Here is a 21,064-nt window from a genome sequence, read left to right as displayed (position 1 = left end):
AGGGGTTAGTGCAGGAGCTCAATGCAGGAGCTGCCCCCTAGTGGTCAGTGCGCTCCCACAGGCAGAGTGCCACTCAGCCAGAAGCTGAGCTTATGGCTGGTGAGTGTAGTGGTGGTGGCAGGAGCCTCTCCCACCTCTGCGGCAGTCGGACATCCCCCAAGGGCTCCCGGACTGCGAGAGGGCACAGGTCAGGCTGAGGAACAACCCCACCCCCACCCCCCTCCGCTGCTGAGTGCACGAATTTCATGCACCGGGCCTCTGGTATACTATATAATTCTATTTATATAAAACTCTGAAAAATGCAAGCTAATTTCTAGTGACAGAAAGCAAAGTGGTCTGGATTATCAAGAAGAAGGAGGAAATTTCACAGGTGTATCCATATGTCCAAACTTACCAAGTTGTACACTTTAAAAAAGTGCAATTTGTTATATGTTAATTACATCTCACTAAAGTTGTCTTTAAAAGCATTGATCAGAAAGGAAGGACTTCTGGGTTTCTCTAGAGTAGTATGCTATCCAAGTGAGCTTTGTGCAGTAATGAAAATGTGTATTTTTGTTGTCTAGTACTGTTGGCGACAGCCACATGCTGTTATCCAGTATTTGAAGTGTAACTAATGTGACCAAGAAATTAAATTTTAAATTGTATTTAATTTAGATTCAATTTAAGTAGCCATATTTTGACTAAGTAACTACCATATTGGATAGCACAGAGCTGAAAGAGAATTCCACAGCAGCTAAGTGCAGGATTGGGAGTTTGTATCCCACAACCTGGGGCTGTGACATCCTTGAGAGTTCAATTATAATAGATAAGAGGAACTTTGAAGATACTTTTCTAAAGTAAAAATTACAGTATAAAGTAGTTGCATAGACTTATGGAGTTTTCAGCAATTGATGTTCAGATATCAACAAAAGGAACCTTTATAGGATGCTGATCCTGTGGGATTTGGAAACCGGCCAATTTAAAGGCTTACAGTATCTTTTTTTTTTTTCTCCTGAGTAACTTTAAATGAGAGTTGGCGAGGTCTCCTCTTGGGTACGATTTGGACTTCCGCCTTGAAAAAAGAGAGGGAAATGCAAATATATTGTATAACAACAACAAAAGAAAAGAACCTTATATGTAGGATTTTTTAAAATGTTTCTGATCGCCACTGATATCAAGCATTCAAAAGCCACAATGTTGTCATACTGCATGCTGTGGAAAATTAAAGTGACATTTCTTAACCTATTCTATTTCACTGTGTTAATTTTCTTCTTTCTGTCCTTGCTGCTAAACTAGTCATGTTCTCTTTGTCTGGTTGTAGGATGCTGGAAGAGAAGGAAGAGCCAGGCTTTCTCACTGGTTTAAAGATTCCTGCTCCATGGGCTGCTGGCAAGACTGTGGAAACAGTCCATCCTGTCAGAGACAACTATAAATTTAAAGAGACTGTGCACATCCCAGGAGCTCGCTGCCTGTATCTTAGATTCGATAGCAGATGCTCTTCACAATATGACTATGACAAAGTAAGCAAGAACCGCTTTAGAATTGGTTCCACCGCTAATAAGCTGATTATCTTTATATGCTTCTTATTTTCCTTTGCTGCTTGTCATCATTCTTGACGTATTTCTGTCTGCAGATATCTCTTAGGAGAGCTTCCCTAAGATAATGCCTTGAAGGTAGTGATTGGGGGAGTCAAAAAGCCAGCACCTCTGGGGTCTAAGAACAGTGTTTTAATAACATGTTGAAAGTGGGCTTTTGTAAGTTTTCAAAGTTTAGATCCGAGTCAAAGGAAATTTTTCTTTTTGTTCTGCTTACTTCCTGCCTCCCTCTGTGCTTGGAATTCCTGTAGATGTGTGTCCATTCATCTAGAAAGGTCTTACTGCCCAATTCTTGGGGCTTCTCATGTATCTCTTGGGGAGAAGGTATCCTTTTAGAAGGGCTTGTCTTTGTTTAGGTTATTCTTTGCCATTGTCTCAGGAGACTACACTTCCACATACTTGGAGGAGGTGTAGTTTCCAACCTGGTGGCCAAACCAAATTATAAGTAAAAGGAAGTGTTTAGGGCTTGAGATGTTTTCTTCTGTTTATAATTGTTACATTATAAACCATTATGCTGAACTTATGAGGAAAGGCTAATGAAATCGTGATATGTAACATATAAAAGAACAACTGAAGGATTATCTAATAGCTTTGTACTTACACAGGACTATTTTTATGTAGATTGTTAGCTGTCTGTTATATCTCTCCTTCCTGAACTTTGTAAGGGCAATTGGTCTTATATCCCGGGGATACTTAGGTTAAGAATAAAGGACTTCTTAACTGAATATATAATGAAATAGTAAAACACACTACTGGCAAATTATAGAATCCTCTTCCCTATTATCTTTGGGCTAGTGAAGATTCCCAGATGTCAGGAGGGACTTAAGACTTGCCCCCAAAATCACCATAGCTGCAAACAAGAGACTTTAGAAAATAGTCTTTGGTGGGCCTCTCAAAAAATAGATTTTTTTTAAAAAGTGGCATCAGTCTACACCACTTCATAGCCCCTGGCATCAGCTACCCCCATGTTTTAGATGCAAATGATAATGACTATTTAAAATAGAAATGGAAGAGTTGCCATTTTAGTTGGTGTCATTAAGTTTCTCCATTAAAAGCCAGTAATTTGCATCTTCTGATGGATGCTGCCTGCACCTGCACTAGATACTAGTGTTAAATGTGGAGGTACAGGGATGCTCACTACATGGATAGAAGAAACATATACTTTTCCAGTGGTCCCGCTGATGTCAGGAGGGTACAAAGTCACAAAATGATAAGTGTCCAGGACTAAAAGTGCAGCTTTTAGATCCAAACTGATCTCTCTGATGCAGTCACAGGCTGTCAGTACATGTTTGAAGACAGGATTTGGTATTCACAGAAGCCAGAGCCTTATTCTTCCTGTGAGAGTATTTGAATGCCACACGACCTCTAAATTCGAAAGGTGGTTAATTGGATATCAGCGAAGAGCCTTTATTGAAGAAAAGCGTTGATACATGAAAACTGACCCAAGGAGCAGCCCCCTTTCTGCCCAAATCTGTGTCATTTTCTTTTTATACCATGAAGCAACATTCTAAGAATATATGGCTTATTTTCAATTTGTTGCATTTTTAAAATCCTCATTCATTGAGGTTTTTGGGTTGTTTTGTTTTTTTCTTTATTTTGTTGTTGTATGAGATATAACCATCTTTTTACCTGTATTTGCTCACTTTATTAATTTTGGGGAGGACTTAAGAGGGCAAACTGTACCTTTTATTAATGAATTATATGTAGTTATTTAGGATTCTAATAGCTATTTAAAAATATATATATGTTAACTGAGTGTAACTATTTTAATGTGAAGTGCCCAAGTCAATTAAATTGTGATAATATTTGTTATTCTGTAGCTGCCTGGTAAATACCAATGGTTGATTGCATTCAAACTAATATCAGTTGTACCTTTAAAAAAAATCAGGGAATATTAGTTATATTATGACTTCAGTGCCTGGTTATAAATGTATTTTTAAACAACATTTTCTGCAGCCTTTTTATTTGTAGATGTTGTTTTTGTTTTTCTTTTACAGTCTAACAGTATATTTTCTGTTTTGAAGTTGGTGATATACGCGGGGCCTAACACAAACAGTAGGAAAGTTGCTGAGTATGGAGGCAATACACTGGGATACGGCAGCCGTAGTGTCTTAGGAACTGGTTGGCCGAAAGACTTGGTGAAGGTATGGTATCCAGTCACATTCACTTCATAGAAAGGAAAAATGAACTTACATTCCTCATGGGCCCAAGTATATTAACTAGAATTCCAGAAAATGTTGCCACGGGGGCTTTTTTGAGGTGGGGCTACCTTGCCAGGCCTGTGAAGTCACTACTTCATTCAAAATGACCCTCCTTTCCCTTGCAGGGCATCAGACCCCTGTCCACTGCAGAGCCTGTCCCACGGGTTACTGCATGGACTGAGGTGGTCACATTTCCTTCCCTGGCCACTGAAAGGACTGCTAGTTCTTCCAGCTCACTTCTTCCCTGAGAAAGGACACCCTTATTGTGGCTGCCCTGGACCCACAGGGCCATTGAAGTTTACAAATGTGGAACCAATGTTTGCAGATGAATTTGGGCCTTAGGAGCAAAAATGATGATCCATTCTGAGACTGATAAGATTTGAGCCATGCTCTGTGATCTGGGCCCTTGAAATACCACATACCTACCTAGAACATGAATATGAACAGAAAAACCCATTAAGACCCCCAGACCTCTCCCAAGTGTGTTCCCAGAGCCTTTATCTCATATACATTATGTACCCGCTCTAATTCAGCCACAGACAATGAGTTTCTTCCAGAGGGCTAGTCCCGAGCATCCGACGCCAGATCAGCACAGCACTTTTAGCTGTTCCCTTTTCCTGCCTTTTGATTCTCAAACACTGTGTTGGTTCTACCACACAGAGCAGGCTCTTCCAGCACCGCCTCTGTGTTCTGCACGACACGGGCCATTTGCTTGCCTTATTGGCACAAGCAAGGTGGTGATGTGAAGAGGGGGGAGGAGGGCAGAAAGAATAGACATTTGAGGTATTTTTAAAATTATGCTTAAGATTTGATTCATCTTTACTCTGATCCTGCTATTGGGCAGTTGTGATCCACTTCACAGATGCCTCGTCCCAAAAGCCACCTGGGCAGGAGAGACACCTGAAAGGTTGATGTCCAAATGAGAGGGGATGGAATTTGAATTTAAAAAGCAAGTGAGGAAAGGAGTGAAGTATTGCTGTAGTCCTTTTGAAAGTAAATCTCTGAAATTCATTGCTCTCTTGAAAACCGTGTGTCTTGTTTTTAAAGTGCATTTTCCCCCCCTTAAATTTTAAGGTGGAAGGAGATACAGTCACCTTCTCCTTTGAAATGAGAAGTGGCCGTGAACACAACACTCCTGACAAAGCCATGTGGGGCTTTGCTTGCACAGTTCGAGCTCAGGTACTTGACTAACCTCTGCTGTGGACATAGTCCTTTCTCCTTTGTGCCTTGATTGCATACATCATATTTGCCTTGGAAGCAGGGCAGAATATGAGTCACTGTTTCATCCATCTCTTCCATTTGAAAGGCGTAGACTACTGGTAGTAAGTGGTGGTTTTATGGAATAAAACTAGCTGTGACCTCAGATCCATTTAGCAGCACAGAGAACCGTGGCCAGGGCTCTGTCTTCGAAGCCGGGAGTGGTGATCTGCATCCAGAGTCTTTCCATAGGACGAAGAAAACTTAGACACTAAGTGTTTGGACTCTGGGTTTTAAGAGTAGTAGGGTCAGATTATTTTCATTCTAGTCCCAAAGGCTCTTCTTGCTAGAGTAGGTCTATCTCTGATTATATTTGTGTTATATTCTGTGTACACATTTTATCTACCCTTTTTAGCAGTGCATAATAGTTATTCCCCACCTCCCTCTGACCCCGGAATCTATGTAAATAAATTATTTTCCCACCTAAAAAAAAAAAGGGAGAGGGAGGAGTAGGAGTTTACTAGCCCCTCAAGGTGCCTGATTTGTACAGTGTATTTTAGATTGGGGATCACTTAAGGTTAAGCAAGCTAAGACTCTCTGGAGTGGAATTCTCTGCTAGAACGTAAGCGCTGAGTGAGCAGGCATCTTTATTTTATTCTCTGCTGTATCTCAAGCTCCTAGAGCAATGGCTGGTACACAGGAGGTATTCAATAAATATTTATTGAATGAATTTTTTTTAATATATTTTATTGATTTTTTACAGAGAGGAAGGGAGAGGGAAAGAGAGTTAGAAACATCATTGAGAGAGAAGCATTGATCAGCTGCCTCCTGCACACCCCCTACCGAGGATGTGCCTGCAACCAAGGTACATGCCCTTGACTGGAATTGAACCCGGGACCCATCAGTCCACAGGCCGACACTCTATCCACTGAACCAAACCAGTCAGGGCTATTGAATGAATTCTCTGTCATCACTGACAACATCTTGGTTTGAGCACAGGATGGAGGTGACAAAACGAAATAGTGACTTATACCCAGGTAGGCACAGCAGAGGAGTTACCCAAACACTCGTGCATGGGATCTGTGCTGTTTCTAATATGGAGTCTTATTGGCTCTTCTCTCTCCAGAACTGTGTTGAGACTTCACTCTGTGGTCATTCCAGTGCCACCATCTCTCTGCTCATGGTTGGGTGCTGTCCCTGGGTCCCATAGCAGTGGTACTTGATGCTGCTCTGTGAGCCCTCTGGTTGGGGACAGTGCAGTGTGGTGAGTGCAGGTGGAGGGGCTCTACCATGTGCACTGACCAGTGTGGTTTGCCCCTCTCTGCATTGTAGGAGTCTTCAGAGGATGTGTCAGGAGGCTTGCCCTTTCTGGTAGACCTGGCTTTAGGTCTGTCTGTGTTAGCTTGTTCCATGTTAAGAATCCTGTACAATGGACCAGAAATTACCAAAGAAGAAGAAGCCTGTCAGGAGCTATTGCGGTCCAAACTTTTACAAAGGTAACAAAAGGCTCATATGGGGCTGGTTTTGCTCACAAAGGAGAAATGACTTGATGTGGAAAACGACTTTTAGTGTTTGCCGGATGGTCAAACACTGCCTGACAATCCTGTGGGTGTCATTGTGTAATTAAATTAAAGGATCCCCAAAAGGATGGGTAGATGGATGATAAAGCAAATAGGGCAAAATATTTATTTGAGAATCTAGGCAATGGGTATATGGCTGATAACCATGTAATTCTTTCAGCTTTTAAAATGTTTTAAAGTTTTCATAATGAAATGTTGGGAAGGAGGTAGATTTCCAAAGATGTGGTTTTGTATAACATGCTCATTTTCTTTAGAGCATATTTAAGTAGTGAATAAATACATAATGTGATCCTTCATGTTTTATTTGTCTGCAAACTTTAAGTAGCTTTCCAGATGGAAGAGGAAGTGCAGAACCTCTTTTCTGTCTGTTCAGGTGCCAGTGGCAGGTGGAAGCCAATGGCGTGATCTCCCCTGCCCTTACTCCAAGCCCGTCTCCATTGCCTCTGACCATTGAAGAAGACAGAGAATTCACCTACCCCTCTGACGTCCTCGTGCCTCCAGTTGGAAGCTACTTTGATCTGCCCCGGATCAGGCTGCCTCCAGGAATCATGATAAAGCTCAGGGAAATTTCTGGGCGTGCTAGACCTCAATTTAGACCAAGCATAAAGTATGTTTCTGTATAGCATTTCATTTTTCCAATGAAAAACATGTTTAAATAGTTGAAGGGGGGTAACTTTCTTATAATCTAGCAAATGAACCTTTAATTTAATGTTTGTTTAATGATTGTTAACCAAGTATCCCAGGTGGCACTCTGGTGTGGGCTTGTAGTGAGCAGTTAGCATCACCCGGGAACTTGTTAGTTCTTAGGCCCCATTTCACACCTGCTGAACCAGGACCTCTGAGGATGGGGCCCAATAATCTGTTTTCACAATATTTCCATATGATTCTAATGCATGCTACAGTTTGACAAGTTCTAGGTTTTTCTCAGGTGGCTTTATCTTCTACTTTTATTTCCATAGAGTCAAGCGGTGTTTCTTTGTTTTTGATGCCTAAAGAGATGGTGAGGGAGGGGTCTTTATTCTAGAAGTCTTGCAGTTACAGAAGTCTTCATGGTATTCTTGTTTAAAGTGAACCCTATTTTGCAAGCCTCTGCTCTGCCTAATGAGGCAAGATTGCCTATTTCAGAGAAAAATATAAAGAATAGATGACATTTAAAATGAAAAAAAATACAGACGCACCATTGCTTTCAGCCCAACATCCATACACACGAAACACAAACTGCATGAAATTAATTGGCAGATAAATGGTGCCAAAGGTCTTTTTTGATTCTGACACCTCTTCCAGCTCTAATGTGACTAGAGTTCAAAATGTATGAATCGTAGAAAGTGAAATATCATTCATTTTGATTTTCAGCTTTATCAGCCAATGTTAGTTTTATCAGTTAAATATATTTAGTTATTGCCAACTTGATAGGAAAGCCATCATATGTTCATGCCTCTTTATTGGAATAGGTGTGAATATTTAATGTATTTAAATCAAAGCCTACGTTCTTTAACCTGTAAGAACGTACTGGTAAGGTGAGCACATGGCATATCCTTGACCACTTTCCCTTGTAATCACAGAGAGGTAATTCAGCCAGATGTGATGGAGGAGATGGTGGTGTCATGTGTGATTAAGCACCTGAACTTGGTTGATGCACTGCAGTCTCTCATAAACTTCCAGTACCAAGAAGAGCACGCTGAGGAGTATGACTTACTGTGTAAAATTATGGGAGAGACCTTTAAGAAACTCAATGCCATGGAGAGACAGCTGCAGGTAAGGGAAGGCTAAACACCAGCATGTCTCCTATAGCTGTTGGAAATCACTTCATTCCTAGACATGTAAGGAAGTTTACAAAGTGACCTGAATGGTTATGACGATCACGACCAGCACTCGGCATCTGTAGGCCGCAAGCGTTTCCCTTTTGCACTGAGGTTCACGCTGTTTTCTTTCAATGGCAGAGTGTTGCGGAATTGGAACAGAAATGGCAGAGTGAGGCGGATGAAGCCGCGCAGGGGAAGCTGGAGAGCAACACGCCGTTCTTCTACGACTATCACTTCAACGAGGTGCGAGTCCATGCCGCGTGCACAGAGAGAGAATCAGGTCACTTCCTAAAATGTTGCACACCCCAAAATGCACCCATTCTTTAAAAGGGTTAAATAAAATGTATTAGAACAACATGTCAATAATACAAATAATAAATTACTTCTTAAGTTATTTTTATGGGAATGCACATGTTGACTCCCTTGTTTTAAAAATATATTTTTATTGATTTCAGAGAGGAAGGGAGAGGGAGAGAGAGATAGAAACATCAGTGATAAAAGAGAATCATTGATTGACTGCCTCCTGCACGGGGCCCCTTACTGGGGATCAAGCCTGCAAAGCAAGCATGTGCCCTTGACCGGACTCGAACCCGGGAACCTTCAGTCCGCAGGCTAATGCTCTAGCCACTGAGCAAAACCGACTAGGGATTGTTAAGTTGTTTTTTTAACTGATTAATAGTGTTATAAAGAAGCTAGCATCATTATCAAATTTTGCTTTCAAGCCTTAAAAAAATGAAATCAATGGCAGAGTTATAAGCACTGAAAAAAAAAATCCTCAGAAAGTGGCCAATACCATTTTTAATCACTGAAGTATCAAGTGATAATTTACAAATGTGCTTCTGGCATAGAAATATGGACCAAAGAGGGTGCTTTTCCCCCTGAAATTTTCTATTCCTTTTAACATGTGCAGAAAAACTCAGTCTTTGCAGATCCCACATACCATCTTTTCTTGATTTTTCCTTCTTTAGAACAAAGTGAAAGAACTAGAACTTTTGTGTTCAATGAAGGAAGTCTCCTTTGATGGAAATGATCTTGAAAACATGGTCCTATCACTGAGGTTAGTGATGTTAATAACTATGCAAAGCTAATTTATTCCCTTGGTGCTCAAAAAATGTGAAGCTCTAGTCTTAACAGATATTTTATAAAAGAGTGTGTACTCACGAAATACTTTAGACGTGTGAATTTTTATTTTAACCTTCAAAAGTTAGCACCATGGCATTTGAAACTGGGCAGAAAGAACTAAAACTGACCACAGTTTTATAGCCCTGCTCCCCTCTGATGGGGAAAAGGGGAGGTGAGCAATATTGATCAGTTGACTTTTGCTTAGTTTCCCGTCTATCTTCTCATATATTTTGTAATGAAAAAAACTTTGGATTTGGTAAACTAGAGAATGACTAAATGCACCTGAGCCTTTCTTTATAGGGAGAAGTTCCTACAAGAAGTGAATTCTCTTATTCAGAAACCCTCACACCCACTGGCTAAAACGAAGACATTAGTGAAGAGCTTAATGAACCGAGCCGAACTCTTGCTGCATGTCACCATTGCGGCCCATTCTGGCCTCACCAGAAGCATCTCGGGGACCCCTGCAGAGACTCCGGGTACTGCTCCAAGCCAGCCCTGCACAGGCTCTTTGCACTAGCCGGCTCATAAAATGTGCATTAGCTACTTTTTAAAAAATCACTCTTGTGTACTCTCAGAAAGGAAGAAAAAGGAAATTTTAACATCTTTTATTGTGCCTTTTACTTTTTCCAGCCACGAAATGCTTTTCATAGAATTCACGTGGTGTTTTGTGAGGCAGCTGAGCACCGGGGATGCTTCCTTGCCTGCCTCTTCCATTTTTCTTGAGAGCATCCTAAGGAGCCCAATGACATGTATTTTTATAATTTTATGCCCCTTATTTTTAGTTGATGGTTAGCCATTTTCATAGTAACATATATAACTAGATAGTCAATATTGTGAATCTTTTTTAAAAAATATGTTATTGATTTCAGAGAGGAAGGGAGAGGGAAAGAGAGAAAGAAACATCAATGATGAGAGAGAACCATTGATCGGCTGCCTCCTGCATGCCCCACACTGGGGATTGAGCCAGCAACCCGGGCATATGCCCTGACCAGGAATTGAATTGAATTGTGACCTCCTGGTTCAAAGGTGGATGCTCAACCATTGAGCCATGCTAGCTGGGCAGTATTGTGAATCTTTTAATGCATCATATTTTCCTCTTGAAACTGAGTTTGCATTTTGTCCCCCCCCCCATTTCATCTTTTAATAATTAGGTGGAATCTTCTAGCATGAATTTCCACTATTAGATTTTTCCCCCTGATCCCATTCTAATTGTTAGCCTGAAAAAGTGTTTCTCAGCGACATTAATGAGTCTTCTTACTTAAGTGGGATCACAACTTTGGGCATAGTCCAAAATAACAAGTGTTAATTCTTCTCCTGAAAACACAAGTTGAGTAAACATATTCTTAAATGAAAGACTGCATGTAATCCAGCCCATTACCTGGTGGACACTTTTCAGCAAGCAAACTCGTTTGCAATCAGCTGATTGCCTAGGGCTCCTCTCACTTAGGAGAGAAGTCTAGGCTGACTCCCAGGTTTCTGATCCTCCCCATAGGCTACCGCTCCCTGAGAACATCAGGGGAAGTGTGCCAAGTGTGCGGCGAGATCGCATGCCAGGATGGTCCGCTACATGATGTCCCTGGCCCCGTTAGCCCTGGTTACTTACAGTTCCCATAGAAAGACAACGACTCACTAAGGCTGGGGATGCTTTCCAAGCGGCTCTTACTTTAAAGTGTTCCTTTATAAAGCAACTGTTTTCCTGGATAGGGTTAAGGAGTGTATCTTATAGGAAGGGGCTGGTCAGATTCTAGCTCAAATGTGATATTTACTCTTACTATGATCAAAACAGGTGTCCCCAAATGGCAATAAGTTCGTTAAATCCAGGATTAAAGGGGAACAAAAGCTATTTCTGGGTGAAAAAAAGGGTCTGGATTTACTTGAATTAATAAATTTTTGCTGCCAGAAATCACTTTATTCTCTCTTGCTTTTTAAAATGCTCTACTAAAGTGGACATTGATAGTCTATGAAATTAAATGAATTTTTGAGCCTTTGGAAACCCAATTTGGTGAAAAGATTTTAGTTTTCCAAGCTAAGATTATTTTTAACCTAATATCTAGGTTTTACAAATGGGATAGCAGATATGTGAATCCTTTTATTCCTCTCTGTTCCAGCTTGTAAATCAGCTTCTGAAACAAAGGTGATATCTCACGCTGTGCGGCAGCCTGTTTTTCTTCGTAGCATGTCGGCTCCTTCTGACCTGGAAATGATTGGTAATGAAGATTTGGAATTTACTAGAGCAAATCAGAGGTAAATGGCTAATGGCCAAGGTTGGATTCCCACACGCAGTTGAATGCTTTTCAATTAACAAAACACACTCCCTGAGGGTCTCTTGTTTTTCTGAGCCAACAGTTTTCTTTTCCGTAGGCGACGCCATGGGACCAGCCACCGGAGCAGCTCCTTTACGCTTCTGCAGTCATTGGCCATCGAGGACAGCAGGGACAAGCCCACCTACAGTGTCCTGCTGGGGCAGCTGTTTGCTTTCATCGGCACCAACCCTGACCAAGCTGTATGTCATGCATTGCCGACCACAGATAAATAATACTGAAAAGCACAGGCCTGTGACAGTTAGCCAGAATCAGGCGTGCTTCCTTCTCATGCATTTCAGGTGTCCAGCAGCAGCTTCCTTTTGGCTGCACAGACAAGGTGGAGGCGGGGAAACACTCGCAAGCAGGCCCTGGTGCACATGCGCGAACTGTTGACTGCAGCTGTGCGAGTTGGGGGAGTGACGCATCTTGTGGGTCCAGTGACAATGGTTCTTCAGGGAGGACCCAGGTCGGTTGTTTCTGTGGGTTTATACTGTCCTGTCTGGAATGGGCAAAGCCCTTCCAAAGATTATTCTTGGGACCAAGTCATAGACTGTGGTTTTGCTTATGTTTCCTCCTAAAATATTATATTTTTATAAAAGTTTATGATTTTATAAACATTCAGCATATAGAGAAAATAAGTCTCTTTACTCACCTTTTCCTCTTAAATTCTACTGTTCATTAACAGCTTGTTGTATCAAGTGCACATACATAAATAGCTGTTTAATTCTCTTTGTACACATACGTGTGTATGAGGGTGATTTTTTAAAACTTAATTCCTATTATACACTACATGCCTTACTGTAATCTTGCTTTAAAGTTGTTTTGCTTTGTATATCTTGGGTCTATCTTTTCATATCACTACATATGAATCTGCTTTACAGTTTCTAAGAACTTCATGGACTTCCATTGTATGGATGTCTAAATTTTATATTATTTAACTCATCCCCTGCTGATGGGCACATCGGTTCATTCTTCTCTCTCTTTCTCTTCCTCCCTTCCTTCTGTCCTTTCTTCCTTTTTTCTGTTTTGTTGGTTTTTGCATTAACAATAGTGCTTTAATCAACATCCTTATACTTGTATTTTTGTATACTTTTATGCTTATTTACTGTATTAATTTCTAAAAACATAATTGTAGATACTAACTTAGAAGAAGGTTTTGTAACTGATTTGTGAGGAATTTTGCATTACTAGTTTCCCACTGTGCTTTAGAGATCTTCAGAGAGAAATAGAAAAGGCTTTTCTCTCCTAGTCCTGGGCTGGGACTGCTGGAGGCTGCATGTGCCTCCTGGCAACTCTCTAGGGAATTCTGGCCAACAAGGGAGGGCAGTGGCTGGAGGAAAATGTGTTAACCAGGAGCTCATGTGAATATCTTGAGAAATTTCTGTCAAGCAGGGAAGGCTGGTTATTCTTCAGAAGCAAACAACTCCAAAATCTTGGCGGTTTAAGCAAAATTTTAGTTCTTGCTCATGCCCATCACAGGTCCATCTTGGCTCATGGTAATCACAAGGAGCCCAGGACAGAGAGGAGACCACCATCTCAAAAGCTGTCGGTCCCCTTGTCAGAGCTCTGGTCATTGCCCAGACTAGTCACATGCCCACCCTACCACAGGGGTGCCCAGAAGGCTTAGTGGGTAACACTAATAATACCACAACTTACTTCCAGAATAATTTCTCCATAACATTTCCCTCAATTACTAATGTCTCATGTCAAACATTTGAAAAAATGCAAAAAATCCCGAAGTGTAAAATCACCTGTAAATCTAGTATCTTAAAATAAAACTTAACGTTTTAGTGTATTCTGTCTTTCTTCTAACCATAGATCTCATCTCCTATAATGTTATTAGTGGTTCTATAGCACTATATCATGTTGCTGAACCTTTTTTAAGCCAACTCCCTATTTTTAAACCTTAGGATTTATTTTTACTATTATAAACAATATTACATTGCATATATTTGTCGGTATATCTAGATAGTTCCAGTTCTAAACTAATAGCAATTGCTACAGAATCTAGCCCAAGTTGTGTTTTTACACTGGGCAAGCCTTACTTCAGTCAGCTAGATTCTCCTCTGCTAATCGAGTGTGAACTTGAAAAGGACACTTAGCTGATCTGGGCCTTGGCTTTCTCATTAGGTACAATCACATTTACAGCATTCATTGCTGCATGGGACACTGTAGGTGTGTCTCAAATAAGTAGTTTTCATTATTAAATACATTTGGGAAATGTTGGGTACCATTTCTTGCTCTTAGATATACTATGGACTTTTACTTTATAAGGCTCTGAGAAGTCCTGCAGTAGGGAGCCTGCTTAACTTTACCTAACCTAGGATTCCTTGTACTTCTCTTGAGTGTGTGGCATTGTCTTGGAGGCACACTTAGAAATCCTGCCCAGCGGTCTCCTGTGGTCCTGCAGTTAGGGAAACACCAGTGATCGCCAAGAAGCGATCCCTTTAGTTCTAAATTCATTAGACACTCAGGTTTCTCAGAAGAAATCTCTTGCCCTCATGTTCACTGTCACTGTTCTTGACATGGCTCAGGAAGCCTGAGTTTTGGTTTTGTTTCCTAGAATTGAAGAACTAACCTGTGGTGGGATGGTTGAGCAGGTCCAGGAAGCCTTTGGCGAGACCATGACCTCCGTCGTGTCTTTGTGTGCTCGTTACCCTATTGCGTGTGCAAATAGCATTGGACTCTTGTGTACCATACCTTACACCAGGTAAGCAAGGAAATGCTTTTTATTGTATGTAAGTTATACCACATTGTAGTTAATTAAATAAAAATATTTTTAACTTAAAAAATTGGATTTTTTTGCTTTGATTATCCAATGATATCATGCTGATTAAATGAGCTTGCCTCCTGACGCCCGATGTTACTATGTAAATTCCTTATTGATGAGTTCCTACATGGTCAAATGTGGCCATTAGAGGTTATATTACATTGCGAGAATGAAGAGGTTTGAAGAAAAGAAAAAGGTCCTTAGGAAATTACTTACAATTTTGTCAAAAATTTTTTTCATGTGCGCATCTGTTTCCTTTCTTAGTCACTCAGTTAATAGTTTGAAGATGTCAGGCACTCATGAAGTCATTCTTTGAATCCCCTTATGATAAAAACATATAATTTTTTTCTGTTAGAGCAACCTCGAGTTGATGCCATCAGTTTTTACTTTGCTGTTCTGTATGAACAAACCAGAACTTGAAGTTCCTTATTAATGAAGGAGATCCTCATTCTATAAAAACATTTCTGTGTTCAGTTATACACGGGAGTATTCTAAGTTGTAAACAAAGACCTATACCGACATGTTTTTTGCCCCTTTGATAACCTGAGTCTTAAGTGAGAGATTCTTGAGGGCTGGTCAGTTATGTTTGTTCTGTATAACCCTTTCCACCTGGCCCAGGAGTGAAGAGAAGTGCCTGGTGCGCAGTGGCCTCGTTCAGCTCATGGATCGGCTGTGTAGCCTGAGCAGTCAGACCGAGTCCAGCTCCAGTGAGAAACAAACGAAGAAACAGAAGGTGGCCACCATGGCCTGGGCAGCCTTCCAGGTGCTTGCCAACCGCTGTGTTGAATGGGAAAAAGAAGAAGGTAAGAAGCAGGATTCCTCTCTCTCCCTTACTCTATCTCTAAAATCAATTAAAAAAGAAAAAGATACAGTCTAGTGGGGGAAGTTGACCAGTGAACATATAATTACAGGGTAGTCAATGCCATAATTAAGGTGAATACAAAGTGATGTGGGACCATAGAGGTTTCTATAGACCAGCTGTGCTACAGATCAGGCAGAGCTTACCAAAGAAGGTGACATGTCAGTTACTCTTGAAGGGATAATGAAGACTTCCAAGCAGAATAAACAATGCACATAGACACTGGAATCCAGGAAATCATAGGAAGTTCAGGAAAAGACAAAAAATTGTTGTGGCTTTTATAAGAAACTAGAGGCCTGGTGCACAAAATTTGTGCATTGGGGGGGGCGGTCCCCCTCAGCCCTGCCTGCTCCCTCTCCTCTGATAGTCTGGGAGCCCTTGGGGGATGTCCGACTGATATCATCCACGAGGAGTGGGCCTAAGCCATGAGTTGGACAACCTTAGTGCTGCCATAGAGGTGGGAGAGGCTCCCACCACTGCCGCTGCGCTCGCCAGCCATGAGCCCGGCTTCTGCTGAGTGGAGCTCCCCCTGTGGGAGCGCACTGACCACCAGTGGGAAGCTCCTGCATTGAGCGTCTGCCCCCTAGTGGTCAGTGTGCATCATAGCAACTATTCGGTCAATTTGCATATTAGCCTTTTATTATATAGGATGCTTGGGAGTGGGGGTGGGAGAGGCTCTGAAACTACAGTGAAAATGAAGCTCCAAAAAGCTTTTTTATTTTGAGAAGAGGTAGGGTGTGGGTTAAAATTAATGTTTTCATTGCAGTAAAATGGTGATTCTTCCCTGCCAATCACAGTCTGTTTTATTATGTTTTTTTATGGATTAACTAGAGGCCCAGTGCACGACATTCGTGCACTGGGGGCAGGGGGGGTCCCTCAGCCCGACTTGCACCCTTTTGCAGTCCGGGAGCCCTCAGGGGATGTCTGACTGACATCCTTAGCGCTGCTGTGGAGGCAGGCCACTGTGCTTGCCAGCCGTCAGCCAGGCTTGTGGCTAAGCGGTGCTCCCTCTGTGGAAGTGCACTGATCACCAGGGGGCAGCTCCTGCATGGAATGTCTGCCCCTTGGTGGTCAGTGCACATCATAGCAACTGGTCATTCCACCGTTCGGTCGATTTGCAAATTACCCTTTTATTATAATAAAATATAGGATTATATTCAGTTTTAATTAAGAATAGTGTCTTTTCTCAACATTGAATCATTTTTCAAGTTGCTATTACCTTTTTGTGTGCAGATGTTATCTAATGAGGAGATGCTAATTGGATAGCTAATGAAATACTGAGCAAGTTAAAAAAAAAATGGGCAAGAGGGGAGGGCTTTAACAGGGAGGCCAAGGAGGAGGACTTGCCAACTTGCAGGTTCACCATGGCTTCTTGGGGTTTCACCAGGCTTTTTCTCTCTTTAACTCTGAAGGCGGCTCCACAGAGGCCGTGCACTCAGGTCTGGCCCGTCAGGTGTCCAGCCTTCTCACTAACCATCTTGCCCGAGCGACTGAGTGCTGTGGCAACCAGGCTGCAGGGAACGATGCTCTCCAGGATGTCCTCAGTCTCCTCAACGATCTCTCGAGGTAGGGCAGGCCCACCGAGCCCTGGGAGCAGGCTGCTTGCCTCTTGAATGATTGGGGTTCCTTTGGTTGCCTTATCTTTTGAACCATGTAAATTACTAGGCTGTTCTGACATACTCCTGCCTCAAGAAAAATAATAGAGAATAATGTCATTGAAAAATAGTATTTTGTTCCAAAATGTGAGGATTATTTAGATGAATATCCACATCATAAAGTAGTATAGTTTGCTTCAATACTTTGCTGGTAACATCTGCTTGCCTTTCAAGTCTATGCATTTACATTCAATAACCAAAAATCCTTACCCTCATTATAACAAGATTAAGGAATGATCAGTCAGGACCTATCATTAACTCACTTTCTCATGCTGTGTCTTTTTAAGTTTTATTTATTGACCTTGAGAGAGAGAGAAACATTGATTTATTGTTCCACTTATTTATGAATTCAAAGGTTTATTCTTGTATGTGCCCTGACTGGGAGTTGAACCCAGAACCTTGGCATATTGGGACAATGCTCTAATCAACTTAGCTACCCAGCCAGGGCCTCATGCTGTGTCTTTAAAAGAAGATTTCTGTGGAAGTTTAGGACCATCATGTTGAGCCATGAGGCCCACGAGAGCTTGTCCGCACAGGCTGCTTGTTGTGTGGCTCCTGCTGGATTCAGTGCTTTCTCCTTAGTGACAGCTGTGGCCGATCCCAGACTGGTGAGGCCTGCCCAGCACTGCATGGTGGCTCGTGTCTCGAGGTACTCCTTAAAAAGGACTGAAAGATGAACTGTGAGGCTCCTAGGTTAGGTTTCTAAGTCTGGGTGCTCTATGAGTCATGCCAAACTATAGGATCTCATGTAAGTGAGCATCAGGGGTCAGGAAAATATTAAAAAATCTTTCTTGTTAAGTATTATTGGTGAATTATGAGGTTTCATCAGATAATTAAAAAAACCTCAATTCTTGACCATCAAAGCACAGTTCCAAATCCAGGTCTTCCTCATGAAATCTGAAGTGATCCATTGGTTTAACCTCAGGTAGGGACCTCTTGCTTCTGAATTTCTATAAATTAACATTCCCAGCATCATGTACCTTTTCTTCCTTCTTTTTCAGGAGCCACATAGGTAAAGCCATCCTAAGCCAGCCAGCTTGTGTGTCCAAACTCCTCTCCCTGCTGCTTGACCAACGCCCGTCTCCAAAGCTGGTCCTTATCATCCTTCAGCTGTGCCGGGCGGCTCTCCCACTAATGAGCGTAGAAGACTGTGGGAACGTGGAGCTCCCACCATGGAGCTACTCTGTTCCCTCCCTAAACAGTGAGCAGGAGGATCCCAGCGACCCCGCATCTAAGATCGCCTCGTTGCTCTTAGCAAAGCTGGCAGATTACGTGGTCCCAGGTGAGCAACTTTGGGACGGGAAAATTGGCACTGCCTTTGTGGACACTCACACGAGCTTTCACTTGTCCACTGTGGCAACTCAGCTTTGTGATAAAAGAGATGAAGAAGGGAGAAGGGACACGGAGAGAAAGGGAGGAAGAGAGATTCCAAAACCAGTGTTCTCACTGCACAAACAACTTTGCAATTTTTCTATTTGCTTAAAGGATGTCAGACAGTTCTTTCTCCAACCGCTTCTGAACCTGACACCACATTGACAAAAACCAGTCCCAAGAATTCCTTAAAAGGAGATAAAGATCCTGGAGAAGAGAGTGAAGCAGTGGATGGCAAGCTCTCTATCTTTATCCACAAGCGGGAGGACCAGTCATCCCATGAAGTTCTTCAGCCATTACTAAGGTAACAGAGATTTAATAGCTACACGTCATCAAGCACTAACCATGTCGCAGGCCCTGTGCTGAGTAAGCCCCTTACATATGTTAACTGTCTCAGCCCTCTTAGCAATTCTAAGACGTAATCACTACTACTGTCATTCCTGTCATTCCCCTTGGAAAAACAGGCTGGGCTGAAAGTCAGACACAGGGTCTCTCTTCACAACTTGACCACAGCTCAGTTCTATCTCTCCAAACCCAACAGAGCAAAAGCCCTGTTGACAATGTATTGTTTGTGTTCAATGGAGAATTTACTGTGTGACTTGGGCTTTGAGAAGGAATAATGCAAACAGTGTTATTGGCATCCTTCAGCCATCAGTAAATTTGAAGATGCCATTGACTGTGGGGTGGAGATGTAAGATAAACTTTTTTTAGGTTTTATTCATGGAAGTATGAATGGTATGATTGCTCAAAGAAGTAGAAATATGTCATTATTGTCCAATGACCACAAGCCTTTGGGGCCCTGTTAGTGGGATCCAGGACATCGGGAGGCCTGCCATAGAGCACAAGGGACTGTAGAGCAGGTGTTTATGTCTCAGGTGGAAGAGTCATAAACACCTGCTCTACATGATTTGGTGATGGTTTCATCTTCATAATTGGGTCCCTTGTCTGTCATCGTGGCAACTGAAAACACTAATGGGCTGTTGGCATAAACTAAGCAGGTTCAGGGCAGGTCAGTGCTTATGAAGAAATATCTAAGAAACATCTTGGGTATTGCAAAATGTCACAGTATAAGTTTGGTGGCAGAGGAAGCTGAATTATTAAAAAGGAAGATCCAGGGGAGAAACCAAGATGGCGACATAGGTAAACACCTGAAATTGCTACCTCGCACAACCACTTCAAAAATACAACTAAAAGACACGGACATCATCCAGAACCACAGGAAGGCTAGCTGAGTGGAAAGTCTACAACTAGAAGGAAAGAGAAAAGCACACTGAGACTCAGAGGAGGTGCGGAAGTAAAGTGCAGAGGTATGGAGGTGCATGCGGAAAGGGCTGGCAACTGAGGACGCGGCTGTCTTTTTCAATCAGGAGGGAGTCACAAGCTCCCCACTGCTCTGAATACCAGTTCTGGGCGAGTCTCTGGGGACCCAGATTCATATGGGGAGAAACTGGACTGTCTAGCAGTGGGCGGAACTCGAGGGTGGCTTTCTCTCAGAGGTGCTTGCAGCGATTACCACGGGACACTGAGACCCGGGACCTCTTAGGGCAGGACTGAGGATCAGCCATAGCCGTTTGCTCCGTCCTGTTGATTCCCTGAGACCCCGCCCCACCCAAGCTGTGCACAGAGGCTTTTGCATATGAATGACCTGGCCCTTTGCAATCTACAGTTACCTAACAAACTGCAGCTGGGTCAGAGAGTCCAAGAACATCCAAAAGAAGGCCCAAGGCCCCACAGCAGCTTGCATTGCTTCACAGCTGGGCCTCATCTGAGTACCTCCAAACCCCAAACAAAGAAGAGGAATCTGCAGATCTCTCCATAGCTCCTGCTGGGTAACCTCAGGAAGAGGCTAAATTAGCACCTCCTTAGAGATCCAAGAGCCACTGTACCCAGTAGTCAGAATGGACCATCCAGATTACAACTCCTCAGATCCATAAGGGACACACTCAGGGGGCAGACTCAGTGAGCACCAAAGCCCCACTGAAGCAAGTCTTGCCCCATAAGGGTGTCTCCAGCACAGAAGTTCTCCCACCATAGTCACAGCTGATTTTCACAGCCAATTGGCCTGGAGGTCAATTCCTCCTAGTGATACCAACAACAATCAAGGCTTAACTACAAGATTGTGCACACAGCCCACAAAGGGGTGAACCAAGAGTGTCTACCTCAGGTAATTAGGGAGGCTGAGCCACTGGGCCCTATAGGACACCTAGCACAGAAAGCCACTCTATCAACACAGGGAAGCAACCAAAATGTGGAGACAAAGAAACAGGTCATAAATGACAGAAATGGAGGAAAGGAAACTACTGGATATAGAGTTCAAAACCACGGTTATAAGGTTTTTCAAGAATTTTCTAGAAACCGCCTATAAATTCAGTGAGACCCTCAATAAGTCTAGTGAGACCCTCAAGGATATGAAAAAGGACCAACTAGAAATTAAGCATACACTGACTGAAATAAAGGATATTATACAAAGTTCCAACAGCAGACTAGAGGATCGCAAGAATCAAGTCAAAGATCTGAAGTACGAAAAAGTAAAAAACACCCAACTGGAAAAGCAAAAAGAAAAAAGAATCCAAAATACGAAGATAGTGTAAGGAGCCTCTGGGACAACTTCAAATGAACCAACATCCAAA

The 21,064-nt window shown here is 42.3% G+C and overlaps 1 protein-coding gene across 19 annotated transcripts in view; it reads left to right on the top strand.

Annotated features, from left to right (window-relative positions):
- HECTD4 (HECT domain E3 ubiquitin protein ligase 4) overlaps window positions 1-21,064 on the top strand; it is a 150,186-nt gene that overhangs the window by 69,489 nt on the left and 59,633 nt on the right. For 16 of the 19 annotated variants that reach the window (XR_004974769.1, XM_036353386.1, XM_036353385.1 and 13 more), the window contains 17 exons: window positions 1,301-1,499; window positions 3,572-3,718; window positions 4,850-4,954; window positions 6,305-6,468; window positions 6,926-7,159; window positions 8,115-8,307; window positions 8,493-8,597; window positions 9,323-9,411; window positions 9,777-9,952; window positions 11,585-11,720; window positions 11,838-11,979; window positions 12,079-12,245; window positions 14,343-14,489; window positions 15,168-15,352; window positions 16,821-16,974; window positions 18,065-18,345; window positions 18,549-18,738. Coding sequence is in view for 18 of the 19 variants with exons in the window: in XM_036353386.1 (XP_036209279.1) it covers window positions 1,301-1,499; window positions 3,572-3,718; window positions 4,850-4,954; window positions 6,305-6,468; window positions 6,926-7,159; window positions 8,115-8,307; window positions 8,493-8,597; window positions 9,323-9,411; window positions 9,777-9,952; window positions 11,585-11,720; window positions 11,838-11,979; window positions 12,079-12,245; window positions 14,343-14,489; window positions 15,168-15,352; window positions 16,821-16,974; window positions 18,065-18,345; window positions 18,549-18,738 (2,814 nt within the window). In the remaining variant the exon portion in view is untranslated. The remainder of the gene's footprint in view (window positions 1-1,300; window positions 1,500-3,571; window positions 3,719-4,849; window positions 4,955-6,304; window positions 6,469-6,925; window positions 7,160-8,114; window positions 8,308-8,492; window positions 8,598-9,322; window positions 9,412-9,776; window positions 9,953-11,584; window positions 11,721-11,837; window positions 11,980-12,078; window positions 12,246-14,342; window positions 14,490-15,167; window positions 15,353-16,820; window positions 16,975-18,064; window positions 18,346-18,548; window positions 18,739-21,064) is intronic. The other 3 variants (XM_036353393.1, XM_036353389.1, XM_036353388.1) reach the window with 1 other exon arrangement.

This window comes from Myotis myotis, unplaced genomic scaffold (assembly GCF_014108235.1).
Source record: "Myotis myotis isolate mMyoMyo1 unplaced genomic scaffold, mMyoMyo1.p scaffold_m19_p_20, whole genome shotgun sequence".
NCBI classification, from domain to species: Eukaryota; Metazoa; Chordata; class Mammalia; order Chiroptera; family Vespertilionidae; genus Myotis; species Myotis myotis.
This window is presented reverse-complemented; position numbering and strand designations above follow the sequence as displayed.